Source organism: Trachinotus anak, unplaced genomic scaffold (assembly GCF_046630095.1).
Source record: "Trachinotus anak isolate AG129_WGS33_773 ecotype Australia unplaced genomic scaffold, CSIRO_AGI_Tana_v1 ptg000012l, whole genome shotgun sequence".
NCBI classification, from domain to species: Eukaryota; Metazoa; Chordata; class Actinopteri; order Carangiformes; family Carangidae; genus Trachinotus; species Trachinotus anak.
Window position 1 is genome coordinate 10,210,103 of NW_027273863.1, and position 15,395 is coordinate 10,225,497.

Here is a 15,395-nt window from a genome sequence, read left to right on the forward strand (position 1 = left end):
GAGCATCACTAAATGCCGAGTGTCACCTCTCAGAGCGGCTGAATAAAAACGTAAGCTAACTTCAAGTTCTGCCAGACGCAGCACAGCTGTGTCATTTATTTTCGTTATATGTCCTTCAGCTGGGGGACCTACTTAAACTGAAATGGTGTTATTTGATCAAAATAGCAACAAAATACAGCTTTAAGGCCAGTTTAGGCATGGCTCCACCGAAAGTGCTGGAGACTCTTGAGCTGGGATTTGTACCCAAGGAAAACCAAGCATCTCTTAATATATGAAAGAACTGCTTTCTTAACTCTCCGGGGAGATAAATGAGCTTATTTGGACTCTGAGCCTGCCACCTTCATGGTTGTTGGGACCATGTCAGTGACATATTGGCTGTTTTTCCTCTACTTGTAGCTATGATCCAGTAATAAGGTTCATAAAACATTTTTAAAGTATTAAAATGTAAAATTACAGACTGAAAACTATGCACCTATTGACTGACAAGTTAAATTAATTTGCTGTAAGTGATACTTAATTTATTGCATTACCAAGCAATATTCATGTTTAATATGACTGTTTAAAGGGGTTGATGGGCAGTTTTACATATCTATATTTGAAAAGAAGAGAAATGCAATAATCTAACAACTTACACCTTAGCTACACAGCAAAAAACGATTGTGTTATTTTCAACTGGTGCAGACTTTGGAGGGTCATCAGATGTTTTTCTTTGTTGAAGTAAAAATGTTTAAATTCAACATTGTGGCTGCATGGACTGCATTTTTTTACCATCTGAGGTTTTGAGTCGTCAGCATTTCATATCTTTTGATAACGACAGTAGGTCCTCGTTAACTGTAGAGCCTTGTGGCACAGTTGACTTTTCAGAACGGTGTCGTCTCAATGCTGCGCAATCTTCACAGCAGATGTTTGTTTAGCAAAGCAAGCTTTTCAGCTTCATTAAGGACAGATGAAATTCAGGTGAATGCAACTTAAATTATAAAATGTCTTAAGTAGGCTGCAAAATAAGTCCTCACAAGCTTCTGTGCTGTTGGCTCGTCCTCGCTGCCTGTGGCGCAGTAGATTTTTCATTTCCATGTGGACAGATGGCCCGAGGCCAGGCTGCATGCGTGGTGGCTCTGTAGTCAGCTCCTCACCAGCAGGGCCGCAAAGGGCCAACACATAAACAAACTTTAAAGAAATAACTGCGTCCGTGTAAATGTCTGAACTTTGTACAATCCATTTATTTGTCACTGTGAAAGTCATTTAAGAACAACAGGAAACTGGTCCACATGAAATCCATAAACTGTGTCTCTGAGACGTACGACAATGTGTAGCCCTGCATTTTGTTATTTTTATCCTTAAATAAAAAATGTACAAGCTAAGACTACATTCTTAAACTATCAACCCTTCAGCTCTTTATGAAAAATCATTACATACAGCTGTGGGGTGAGCTGCTGCTGGTATTTGGACTGGATTTGCCAAGGCATGTTTCCCTTCAAACTTCCAAAGATGTGGTAAAAATGACGGGCTCACACAGTTTTACACTGACCTACACAGGTGTGACTGATGAAACACACAAAAAAGTCACAATTGATGATGTGGTGGGGTGAAAAGTAAGAGAAGATGTTCAACACACCCTCAGGTCTACAGAGAAACTCGTTCATCTGCATTGGTAGCAGATCACTAGGTGATAGATTGACATGGGATATTATTGACATACACATATTCAGGTTTGTTTCATGTAGGTAATTTAATATATACTGTGTAAAGCTGGACCGATAAACCTGCTGCGCCAGTGTATTGGCTATAGTTAGGTTATTGCAGGTATATTGATATTTGCATATGTGGCAGCCAGTAACAGACAAGTTACAAACACAATGAACATTGGCAAGTTTGTTTTTTAAAAAGTCACAGATAAAAATCTGAGGAATCTTTATCTAGATTATTTGTTATGAGTTCTGTTAAAGAGATTTATATATCGGCCAATTTTTTTTGAAACTTCCAAATATCAATATCAATATTGGTCTCAAAACTCCAGTATTGGACAGGTTATATATTAATATTATCATATTAATAATAAGATAATGCGTTCTATGGATGGTTGATAGGACACTGTGTATCGTCAATCTATGAATTTACCATCAGAGATTTTCCTGTACCATTTATACTGTGGTAGGTGGCATTTCAATATCTGTAGTTTCTGTTTTGTTTAGTTTTTTGAAAGTACAGTATTTCATTTACTGGATCAGCCAAAAGAAGGTAATGTCTGGGGTTTTTATTTGTTTTGTATGTTTGTTTTAACCCAGTGATAGTTTTTCAGTTGATTTTCTAAAATCTATTAAACCGTTGGCTTTTGATATGAAAAATATTATTCTCAGTCAAAGGTGACGACCTCCTATTTTTTTTGTTTTGTTGGATTACCAGTCTAAAACCCAAAGATATTAATTGATCAAAGGTTTTTATTGTATAAAACAGATAGATAGATAGATAGATAGATAGATAGATAGATAGATAGATGAGAAGCTGAAATCATCAAATGTTTGGCATTTTTGCTTGAAAAATGTTTTAAACAATTCATTTTCAAAATTACCAATTATTTTTCTGCAACAATTGACAAATTGTTTAATCACCTAATTATTTCAGTTGTAAAATAGTACTTTTATATGTCCTGTAAATGAATAACTAACTACATATTTCATATGAATATTAGAGGATCAACAGTAATCTTTCAGTTCAAGTCATATTTATTGGTCTACAAGCAATGACAGTGGCTCGTTATCACTCGACTGTGTTAGTGATGCTCTGAATAGCTTATTTGCCAGTGAACATTATGCACACTGGTGTATAATGAACAGGTCAGAGCTACACTGGCTGACTAAACACATCAAGACTGATGTCTGCAGACAGCAGAGTAAAGTCTAGATGCCAGTTTAGGTTCAATCCAGGTCTTGCTTCCCTGCAGTTAAATGAGATGTCTGAAATAACAAATAAGAAATCAGAAGAATTAATGCCATGTAGTGACTATGGAAGTATTGTCCCACTTCTTATGATGTTTTTAAATTAAGGTATGTAATGAATAGTTGTGACTTATTTACCAGATAGTGTATCACTTCAGTAGAATTACAGCACTTTTTTATGATTTTTAACAAATAATCACCACATTAACAGAGAAAAACAAACAACTGAATGTGAACTCCTTTCATCCCGACTTCAACATGACTCATGGAATTCTCTCCAATCACACTCAGCCTTCAGTTTTTCCATGTTATGTTTCTCATCATTATCCTGTGGCAGTTTCGTTTGATTTAAACAATCATTTCATCACAGTGACTGAAGAGACACCAAGGTTGCACCGATGAAAAAAGTCAAATGTGTGGGAAAAGGTGGAGTTGTTTGGGTCAGATGTTTGATCACTGCCTAGATACATTTTCTAATATTAGAACATTTCCTTGATTTGCCCGGCTTCTTTGGTGACTGGGGAGCACATGGCCTGAGCAGCAGCCAATCAGAGTGCAGGATAAGCTTTCCCTCTCTCTAGCAACAGTGAGTTACTTGCTGCCTATTCATTAATTATTTTCCTGTGGTCTCCCTCAGCCGTTTGGACTCTGCTGATAGCAAAGTGCTCCGTCTCTCAGTCCCACTGTTTTTTCACTGCTTTCTGTCGCTCTCTGCTCTGACTGAATAAAAAGTCTTTAAAAAAAGGGATGGATCCAGTGACGCTGAGCTTTACAACTGCTGCTGCTGCCTTGAACTGTGAGCTACTACAACACTATGAGACAAGGACTGCAATAGAAACGACTCTTCTCTCACCTTGTACGACTTTTTCTGCCTTGGAACTAAACAGAAAAAAAGGATTACTGAATAAGAGCGCTCCCTGCGTCCTGCTTTTTCTTCTACTCTGTCTTCATCTTGTTTTTGCTTTTTTTCTGCAGCAGCGCTTCGACTATAAACAAATAAAACATGGCAACTGGAAAAACGACTGGACTTTTTTCGCTGGCTGCGGATGGGGGGGGTTGTCAGTTGGAGGCAGGACTCTGTGTTTGGGAGAGGTGGGGGGGTGGATGGAGAGCAGGTGGAGAGGGAGGGGGGGTTAGGGTTGGGGGGGGTTATGGTGGTGTGAGGATTGCGGGCTGTGGTTGGGTATGCCAGTGCCACGTGTCTATCCTGGCACCTCTTGCTTCTCGACTCGAAGGATGTTGGACTGAGAGTCTGGCTGAGCCTGTCGGGCTTCTCTCTGAACCAAAAGTGGGGTGAGTGTTGCACTCTGCTGCATCCTGTTATCACGATAACTCTTAAACCGTTTTTTAAAAAGATGATATTCTTACATGCGAAGGTTTGCAGTGAATGTACATTTGCTTTCCGAATGTGGTGGGGGGACAGAGGATAATCTAGACTAAGGTTCGAAAGCAATGGTTCGTGGCATTCAAAGATGCAAACCGGAGGTTTAGGTTTATTTTTTATGCTTTCACCTAATTTTATTTAAGTGTCTGCAATGCATCACTCTAAACATTGTCCATTTAGGAACGTTTTTGAAATGATTGCACAACATCGGGCCTCGCAAACCAGGCCTATGGTTATTTGGATTTGGACATTTTGGGAAATTGCCCCAAATAGCTCCTCAGTCTTGGCATAGAAAACCAAAACTTCCATCCACCTTCCTGTCGCTTTCACCCTCCTTCTCTACCTGCTTCATCTCCTCACTGACATCCTTTCATACCGTCCAGAGAGGTTAACAGGACCATTGTCCTCGGTTGGTCCACAGATCACAGATGTCGTACTTAATCTGGAAACCCTAATCTCTCTCTTCTTCGCTCACTGTCTCGTTTCTCAGTATATTTTCCATTTTGAATTTTACTCTTGCAGCATTTTTATGTATTTTTTTCTTTGCTCAAATCACAGATGACCAAACAAGATTAATTAATTTTCCATATTTTACTGTGGACATCATAACACAGTGTTTTCAGCTGCAGAAATTTGGATTTTTGAATCGACTATCTGATGGGTTTGATGAATTTGGTTTACTAGAACCCTTTACACTGATAAAATTCAGCCTTTTGAAACTGTTACGATGCTATTTTACAGTTATAATTGCGCACTTAAGCTTGGCATTTTATTGGGCCTCGCGATCACCTCTATCAGAGAATATTCGTTACGGGTCCATGAATTGACCTTTTGCTGTATGTAGATATCATGATGTGATGGACTAGAAGGAGTGTTATTTTATTTGCTTCTAAGTGGTGTTTTGTGATATTGTGCCGGTCTTCGGTTGCTCAGTTGACCATCCATATGGTATTCCCATCCAGAATAGACTTGGTACAGTATGATTTAGCTATTTTGACAGAATAAAGCCGGAAATGTATCTGAGGCAACACAGAGCTGCCTTTTTTCTCTCCTACGGAGAGGGAACTGTTGCAAAAGGTTCTTCATGTTTCAGAAAATTCTGGTTACCCTACATCCATGGTGCAGGTCTTAGTTTCTTTTGCATGCTCATTCTGCGAAAACCTTTTCTTCTGAATTTTGCATGAATTTCTTCGAATACTGTTAGTCGAACATATTGTTGTGTGAGTTGAAGGGACATTTATTTCACAGTAAAACTTCCTGTGGAAACTGTGATGCGTCAGTTAAGGCGATGAGTGTGTGAATGTAGAGTGGAGGGAATGGAGGCTCTCGTCCAGGGACCCAGTCTGCTGTTGGTTATGACGCAGCAGCATCATCCGATCTCTCTGTCCTAACCGAAGACTGCACAAACGCATGGAGCTGCTGCAGTTCGCCATTTTCATGCACCGCTTTAAGCTTTTTTCACATAGATTGGCCGCTTCATTTATGGTTATTTATCGAATAAAATCAACCTGTAACCACAATTCGTTCGTATTTTTCACAGTGCTTGTTTGATTATCTTTTTTTTTTTTTTTATTCCAGACTAATTTCGAATGTTTTTTTTTTCTCTTTTAACATTTTTGGCTTTTTATGTTGTGCAGGTCGGTCATAATTCCTCTCCAGAACATGTGGGACCCTGAGAGAACTGAAGAGGATTAAAGACCATCCTGCTCTGCCATTCGTCCTCCAATCAGACCACTTCATTTGAACGTGGATAGCCAACGACACAGGGTCCTCGACTGACTTTAACCCGGCTGCTCTAATAGCACCCAGCCAGCAGGTTTTCGCTGCTTGAAAGAGCATGTTGCCAACGCTCTCCCTCTGCTCCATCATCTGGCTCAACCGGGGAATCAAGCTGAGGAAAGTGCACCAGGCCACTAACACCGGTCAGGTCTGAAACCGCTGCAGCCACAGTCGTAACAGCAGCAGAGCGCTACCTTACCGACTTTTGAAAATGCTTCTAAGCTTTGGGTGATTCCCCCTCCTCCCCTCATCCCCCCGATTCCCCCCCCAGAGCCACCCATCTAACATCCAACACCAGAATTTAGTGACTCAACAGCCTTTTTGGTTTCTGAGCGGGATTTCTGTAAAGCCGAAGCCTGTTGTTGCAGTGGCACTCGGGCTGCACCATCTAATCCTCTATTTGGTGGCCATTTTGATTTTTTCGTCTCCCTAACAAAATGGCGGCAGAAGGTTTTCAGTACCGTGCCCTCTACGCGTTTACCAAGGACCAGGAAGAGGACTTGGATCTGCAGCCTGGAGACCTCCTGACAGTCAGCAAGGCCTCTCTGCTGTCCATGGAGAACTACCAGGAGGGCTGTGAGGAACAGCCAGAGTGCCTGGGCTGGCTCCTTGGGTATAACGAACGCACCAAGCAGAGAGGCGACTTCCCAGGGACTTATGTTGAGTACGTAGGCCCCGTCAAGATGGTGCTCCCATCGAGTCAACCCAGGTCCCAGCGACCACTCCCTGCTGCTCCTAGATCAGATTCGTCTCAAGGTAAGGATGTTTTCATATAGATAATGTCTGTCACTATAGGTTGGCCATTTTTTCGTAATATAATTTGGAGGTTAAAGAGAAACACTCGCAGCACCATAGAATTGTGCATTTTTGATCTTTCGATATAATGTCGCAATATTACAGATATATTTATATATATATGACAAACCAGCACAGATTCTAATTGACTTCTTGTTATTTAAATGAAAAACTGAGCATTTTGTTTATACAATGTGATGATGATGCTGTCTGGGAATTTTATAATAGGTTGACTCTTTATGCAGCATCAGCAGTTATTGAACTCCAAAAGAATGCTTACTGTTCATTTTTCAAAGAAACTCTTCCCACTCTCCTTTCACTGTATGATTTTTTTTTGTTTTATTTGTCCTACTTTTCGTTTTTCAGCTCAGTTGTATATATTCAGTTTCATTTATTTTTAAGTATGCAGATCGTAATCAATTTAGAAAGCAGAAAGATAAAAATCAATCATGTTCAGTCATACAGCTTTAGTGCTTTTGTGAAAGTGGATCTTTCTGGATCTGTCTTTATTCTTCGGAGGAGGTGTGAATTTTTTATGTTGACTTTTTTGCAAACAAACTAAAGCAATTTTCCCTTCACAAAGCTTTTAACTACAGAAAAAAAATCTCCTTTCACTCAAAAGTGTGCTCTGCTTTTTGTTACTTTGCACATGCATCATTCAGCACAGTGAAAGTCAGAGTCTGTTTTCACATTCATCTGCTGCAGGGGGAAAGTTTCTCTGTGCTCACCTTTAACTTGACTTTAAGATGCGATGTACAAGATGATTTTGTGACTTCAAGCCAGTCTTGGTCCAATATGCAACTTTCAAAACGGTTGAAACTTGAATTGTCAAGCATATACCACATACACTGAAAGTGGATTTTCCAGTGAAGTAAGAGACATCCCTCAGTTACATTTTTGAAATTTGTGATTTTTCTAATGAGGGAGAAACAGTAAATGTAATTCAATCGTTGAACTTTTTTGTTTGAAAAAAACATTTATATACATATATATTATATACATTTGTATATAAATCATTTCTTTAATCGATGCCCATTGCATGGTAGTTGGTGTGTTTCTGGTCAAACACCTTGGGAGTTTTGAAAGGGCTCTCACATTTGGCAGTGACCTTGAACTGACCCTTTAATCTATACTTAAAACACGTCATAAGCCTCACCTCTTTGGAAGCACAGCTAACCAAACTCTCTGCCGGACAATAAAGGGCTAATCCATGGACTCTTCTGTACAGGTCTGCCAGTGATTCTCTCTGTCTGTGTGGCCCCCTTTATATTCAACATTAACATGTTTCTTTGGCATTCGAAACTGCATCTGGGCTTATCTGCACAGAAATGCCTGCCGCTCCTTCATTGTGACGTGTTATTGACCCCTCTTCTCAACTGGGTAAAGTGCGTAAAAGATTGCACAGGCAGGAGGGGTTGCACTTTTTTCAACTCTATTATGACCAAGACAGATATGAGGAGCATTTTTTGGCACTCAAAAGTCAAACTTGTTCACTGACATGTCGAGAAAGACTAATGTTTTGATAGGTGTGTTTGTATTCTGTGCAAATTGAGAGTTATTCAACAGTACAGGGAATACAATGTCACATGTTTTTAGTGAGAGATAAGTGTTCTTTCACACCTCTTTTCACTCCTGTGACTTTGGGAAAATAGGCCCGTCTGATATTTATTCATAATGGTAAGAGCCTGCTTTCAGCTACAACAGTTTCCAAGTCAAATATACTCTTGGCATGGATTGGCCGGCCTTAGCAAGCCCAACTTCAAGTAAAAACTTTGATTTGTTACCAAAGTTCCTCTACTCTTCCAAGATTTCCATCATTTTCTCCTCATTTGCATTCCCCTGCTTTTGGCTTCAGCTGGAAAAGATGCATAAGGCCAAAATAGATAAATAGAAGTTTTAATATCATTCTACATATGAAACCAGACATCCCTCTTCTGCCAAAAGCTGCATTCTCTTCAAGTCCTCCATGCTTTTTTTTTATGACAGATGGGCCAAGTACCACTCTGAGCACGTAGGCTGTGAACTCTGAATTACCTCTGGTTGAGCCAATTGGCTATTCATCGTGTACAACAAAGTACACTGGGCCTCATTCAGATTCATTTCTCGGTATTTTTCTCTGAAAAGTCCTAAAAAGCCAGTGATATCATAGCTGCAGAACAAATCTATCCAGAATTCTTATCAAATGAGATTTGTCCTTGCCAACAATATAATAAAAACTTGAGAGTGAAAGTGATGTATTGGTGAATAGAGCACAGGCCTCAGCTTTCTCCAGCAGAGGCAGGTGAGGAGGAGAACGGTATCCTTGTGCTTTGACAGACAGTGAGACAAACCAGTTGGGCAGGAGGCGTTTGTGTCTGTGATTTGGAGAGACAGAGGCAGAAGAACCAAGTGAAACCCTGAGAGAGAGAGAGAGAGAGAGAGAGAGAGAGAGAGAGGAGGGGAAAAGTGATGTGAGAGGTGGAGTGGGGGGTAATTTTACAAATATCATCCTCATTTTCCTGAAGAAACAGAGGCCCTTTGTGTGAATAGAGCTATTGTTAGTGTGGCCCATTTACTATTCACAGGGATCATAACATTTGGCATCGAGGGGCAGCACCACGGCCTGCTGGTCGGGAAAGTTGACCAGGTTACAGGTTTAATCCCACCATCACTCCTGTAACATAGAGCTGAATGAAATGTTAGAAATTTAGCATTTATTTATTTGTCTGAACTGCAGTATTACAACACACAACTTTTTTGGCAGTTAATTTGCTTTCAGAAGAAAAGTGCAAGTAAGGGATAAGCTGGTGCACTTTGAACCACCTGCACACAAAAAAACATGATATTGGATGAAATAAAGCAAGAAATCTGTAACGTGGTTACTGTAAAACACATGTTTACATGCAGCTAGCTGGTTATCAGATTTCTGCCCAGCCCAAAAATACCAAGACTGGAACATTAGAAGCTCATTAGTGATACTACGATTGTTCAGATTGACACTGCAAAGGCTAGCAAGTTTTTTACTGTACTGTGATGAATGTATATGTGTAAGATTGTGTATTTAGATTAATTTATTTTATTTTCTGTTTTAGTCAGACTTTTGGATTTAATTCTTATTTCTAAAAGTACAATCAATAATTCTTTCTTCACTATACACCACTGCAACAGCAACACAACTCTGAAGTCTGAAATCTTTGTCATGCATATGCGCACATGTAAAACTGTTTTTATTAATCCCTCACCCAGTTTTAGGAAACCAGGTTTCTCATTTGCATTTAAGAAATCAGGTTACCGCAGTACGTCGGCAACAACCCGGCTACTTAAATACATGTAAATGTACCAATGTTTTTCAGCTGTGCAAAGCAAAATGCAAAATGCAGATTCCTTGTCAGCCAAAGGATGCAAATGGCTCAGCTTTTCGTCTTTCCAACGTTGCATAGTAAGAAGAGGATTCTGGATTAGCAGATGACGTCATATTTAGTGCGAATATCAATAAAGAACAAGAGCGGCTGCTGTACTACTGATATATGCACCTACATCAATGTTATGTGTAGATTTGTGTGTTTTATTGTTGTGTATATCAAAGTTAATTTATTTCCTACTTGGCGTTCTGGTGATTTGTGTTCATTTTGTAGGCGTTGCATCGACTAAACCAGTTTGTTAGAATGGATTTTTTTGAACTGGTGATCTAAAACATATCATGTTACGAGGTGAATATTGTTTCAGCACAACCAGGAGACAAATTATAGTCACACAACTCTTCTCAACTTGCAGCAGAAGTATTTCTACAAACTCAGAGTTTTTGTTTTTTTTTCTGCATTCCCTCCTCTCGCTCTCTCCTCTCCCTGGCCTCACTTTAACTGCCTGCTGAAGTGAACCATGGCTTGGCATTTTTGCAAACTCCTCCCTTCATACTCCCTCTCACTCCCCCCCTCCTCTCTCCTTCTCTCCCCCTTCTCTCCCATCCTCCCTTCCTTTTTGCAGCCTCTCTCCCTGATTCGCATACACGTCTGATACTGTCTCTGGGCAGCTATAAACCATGTTAGCGGGGCCAGTTCTCAGAAAGGAGAGGCCTCCACTCACTCTGCACTCCCTGTGCCTTACCAGGAAAACACTTTCAAAGAACCCATGGAGGGGCAGGGAGAGGGTGGGAGTGGGGCTGAAACAGTAGAGAAAGAGAATGAGAAAGATATGGAGAGGCTGGAAAGGGAGGGAGACGAGAGCTACGGTGTAATCCAAGGCCACTCTATCCAACTGCAAATATAGGAACCAGCTGTATTTGGTTTCTCTTCTGACTGTTGTATTATTCTCTTGGACTTAAGTAAATTTAGCATGTTAGTTTGCAGAGCTATAGAACATTTTATTTTCTGGAGCTTTTCTTTACCACCAGAGCAGCAAATGAGAACTCATTTAAGCGTGAAGTTCTCACTGAAAGATTAATGGCTTTAGCAAACCAGTAACACAGTAAAGGACATTTTGTACAGTTGCTTACTGAGAGAAGGAGTGGAAAAAAGTCACACTTCCTGTTTGTATTGACAGAATGATTCCATGAAAGCACTCATACTTGACAATGTGGACTTTTGTTGTCCTAACAATAATGATAACCATGCTAAAGCAGATCTGTACTCTTATTCTCGGGGCCAACTCTCCAACTCAGCATTGCACACCTATTTTAATTATGTATTTAAGGCCGGGTGTACGCTTGAAACAAACTAGTTTGTACAAGGTATTGACCGACCATTTCCAGAGGCAAAGGTGTTAATAGCTGTTCAAAATGGCTGTTTCGAGGGTGGTTATAGAGAGTGGAGAGACATGAGAATCACTTTTGTACCTTATCTCTTCAGAGGCATTGATAGCATTGCACTCCTTTGTGCACATGAAAAGTGACACAGGAAATGTTGTGAGGAAAGTTGCATGCTCGTTCAGCTGCTGCATGAAGTGGGTGGGAATGTAGGCCTGTTGGTTTTTGAATGTCACAAAAATTGTCAGGCACAGCTGCCACAACTCTAACGTTGGAAAGGTGCAGGGAGGGGATTTCAGACAGTGTTCAACGATTTGATAAGCACTTTATTTGAAGCGCACTGATCCCAAACTGCTAGACTGTTGAGAGTCATATAACGCTTAGTCCAGTTGGACACAATACTGTGCAGCCATGCACGCACTTATAGGTGACAGTTAACCTCTTTATACAGTCAGAAGCTACACCAGACGTTTACAAATATGCCAACAAATGCAACACAGTGTATTAGCATCATAACATTAACACAAGTGTTTTCCATTCAGGTACATAGCGTGATATGCAGCAGTACACAGCCCAACATTAAAAAAAAACACCTCTACTGAAGGATATTGCTGGAAGGGCGACACCAACTGCTTTGATGAAATCACTCTTGGCTTACAGGCGGTCGAACAAGCAAACCAAGATGGCAATACACATAAACAAAGACACAGTATACACAGTTACCACGCAACTGTATACACAAGCTATATGAATGTACCTAACAGTCTTGTAGACATGTAAACTTGTTCACAGAACCATCCACCTTTTTTTGTTAGTCACAGCAAAGTTGTCACTTATATTATGAATGTCCAGTCCAGTGGAGCAATAAATCAATCCACTATAAACAGAAACAGCTGAAACAGAAAAAAACATGTAAATGAGAACAGCTTCATTGTAAATTAGGCTGCAATAAATACTCTATATGTCAGAACAGCGAGTAGCAGAGACGCAAACAGGTAAAGGGCTGAAAATAACTGATACTAGGCTGAGAGCAAATGCGAAACGATGATGTCATGAATATGCACATTAGCGTATTAACGGCTTCTAGCGCTATCTAGCAACTTTTCGGGCAGGTTTTAACTACTTTCCACTGAAAGTTGTCATTTACAGCAGTTCCACAACAATTTTCAACTATGTCCTCAATTTCACACGTTGACCATACATGGTCCAGCCATAAAGTAGGTTTTGACACAGTCTTGTTACTGTGTTTGCTCTCTTTGACTGTAACCTTAAAAATTCTATAGTCACGTTGCATTAAACATAACTCAGTCAGCCTGCTATTACATGTTTTATTGCACATTTCTGCATTAATGTCCTCTGAGTGGTGCCCGCAGGCCTGTAAAACCAGATCCAGCGTTGTGGGGAGATCACCTGTGTTTGACTTGGTTGCAGGGGCTCACTCTTACACGTGTAGCTTTGAAGCATGTAGTGACAGAGGAGTAGATGGTGTGCCTGGTCATGATGCATTGCCTGTCTGCATAGTTGGGATGCAGTGAAGACATGTAGCAGTGAAACCTGACCAGCAGCATACACACTGTTACACACCATTCGTGAGCCAGACACCAACTGGCCTTGTCACCACTGCACATAAGAAACACATGCTCGGAGTAAACGGCATGGTTCAAAAATGTTTTAGCAAATTTTTTCCTCATTTGTTGATAAAGGTGTTTACTTGCAATTTAGCATTAAGAAAGGTTTGTGCATTTGGAGGCCAGTGAAACCTTAGGAACTCATTTAGACAAGGTAAAATAATGCGTATAATAAATAAGAGAATATTTCAGTCGTAATGGAAATATTCAAGTTCTTCTTTTATTGCTTATCTACCATTCACTGGTTGTGGTAAACTGAACCAGCAAAGCTTGTACTTCTATAGCAAATAGAAACTAGTAGTTTTTTGTGGGATATTCAATTCCACTGAAAGAGGGTGTTGAGTGTTGAAAACCTCCAGTCAAAATGATCAGTTTCTAGTGTTTATTCAACAGTAGTTTGAAAATATTTAAAAACTTAAATTCTCTGAGGCATGTTAAAACTTTATTCCTTCTTAAATGTATTCATGTTTTTCAAATGTATCCTTGATCACAATCAATTTGATTATGGTACCTTTAAAAATATTATTTTTTCCAGCAGTGCCCAATAGCTGTGTTGTCCTGGCTTGATTTTGATTAGCCTTCATTTGCCTGAAATACGAATTAGACGTTGCAGTGCTGTGTCAAAGAAAAGACTGAAAGAGTTTTTACCGCATATCAAATGATAATTATTTGTACCGGTAGTGGTACAACTGTGCAGTGCATACCCTAACTACTGTTCAATAAGACATTCACATAAAATCAGCACAAATCCACAGTGTTGGAGTGTTAAAGTTAAGGTGAGGAAATTCCTGAGGTTTAATTCGACCAGTGAAATCCTGTGAATGAATTCATGCTGTATCTCTGCACTTGGAGAAGCTTCATTTTCTGACACACAGCTCCAAGAGGGAGAATGCAGCAGAGCCAGCTACGGATTACATAAGCATACTGATGCAGAAGATACAGAGCAAATATTTTGCTTTGCATAGCTTTCCTTCATCCAGTCTACTTTTGCCTGTCTGCTGCTTGCCTTGGACTGAGTGAGTGGGTCAGTGTAAACACACAAAGACAGGATCTGCAACATTCATCCGACCTTCAGGCTCTCAGCTTCATGTGTGGACAGCACGCATAACACATGACTTTGTAGATTTTCTTCTGATGACTTTATCAAAGCTTCTCTGAAGGAAAATTAAAAGCATGGTCATGAGATCTTGGCTGTAAGAATCTCTTACAATGAACGCATGCATTAACTAGACTTATAGCCTCAAATCCTGCTCACTGGAGAAAGTGAGAGTGCACAAACTTTTTTCCTTTTTTATCTCTCTCTCCCTCTTTCTCTCTGTTTCTCCCATCGGCTATGTCTCAGGGCATGTCAAGTCATATGCCTGTCTCTTAGCTTGTAGTCTGCCGAGGAAGTGGCTCTAATTGACTAAAGAGTTGCTGTTACTTTATCTCTCTCTCTCTGCCTTTTTCTCTTTTTCAATATCTTTCCAAAACCCTGAGAGGACTTCAGGGATACAGCTGCTTTTGCAGGAGAAAGAAAAGAAAAGACTCCTTCTTTGCAAGAAAGTCAGAGTTTGCACTTTTTTTCTTTTTGAGCAAAGAGAAATATACAGTGAAATAAATGTTTATGTTTATATGTAGGAGTGAGAAAGTTCCTTCCTCTTGGGAAAAATATGGCAATTCAATTTTTTTTCCCTACTCTCCTCCCAATTGGTTGGAAAGAGCTCATTTTTGTGGTTTTGTAGCCTATGTATGTACTTATTTCCCTGTTTCGTTTCATTTCCCTGTTTTATTGCCTGTAGCCTGCCTAAACACAACTCTTCCATGAGAACTGGCTTTTGCTCTCTTGTACTGAATAATTAATACATTCTGCTTTCTAAAGCAATGGCATTTCCACTGTGCTGCCTCTGTATTTGTGACAGTCCAGTCTTACTTAGACAGTGTTTATGTTTTCTCAACAACTCTTTAATTAAATAAAGGCATAGAATTAACAGTATAAAAACCTTATTTGGTGTATGTAATTTTTCACATCTGTAAATTAAGGCATTTCATGATACATGACAGATACATGGTTTGTGTAAACTGTCCTCATGAGAAAAAAGCCAGCATTGATCGTGTGCTTAAATGTCAAATGCACTTGTCTGTCAGAAGCAAAGCTAAATAGTATGAGGTTG

The 15,395-nt window shown here is 39.9% G+C and overlaps 1 protein-coding gene across 2 annotated transcripts in view; it reads left to right on the forward strand.

Moving 5' to 3' along the window:
• The window catches only part of pik3r2 (phosphoinositide-3-kinase, regulatory subunit 2 (beta)), a 36,869-nt gene that overhangs the window by 1,570 nt on the left and 19,904 nt on the right, over positions 1-15,395 (forward strand). The window contains exons 1-2 of one of the 2 annotated variants that reach the window (XM_071492076.1): positions 4,096-4,229; positions 5,958-6,855. In XM_071492076.1, the coding sequence (XP_071348177.1) occupies positions 6,537-6,855 (319 nt within the window). In that variant the 5' untranslated portion in view covers positions 4,096-4,229; positions 5,958-6,536. Of the gene's footprint in view, positions 1-4,095; positions 4,230-5,957; positions 6,856-15,395 lie in introns of those variants that run through there. The other variant, XM_071492075.1, reaches the window with a different exon arrangement.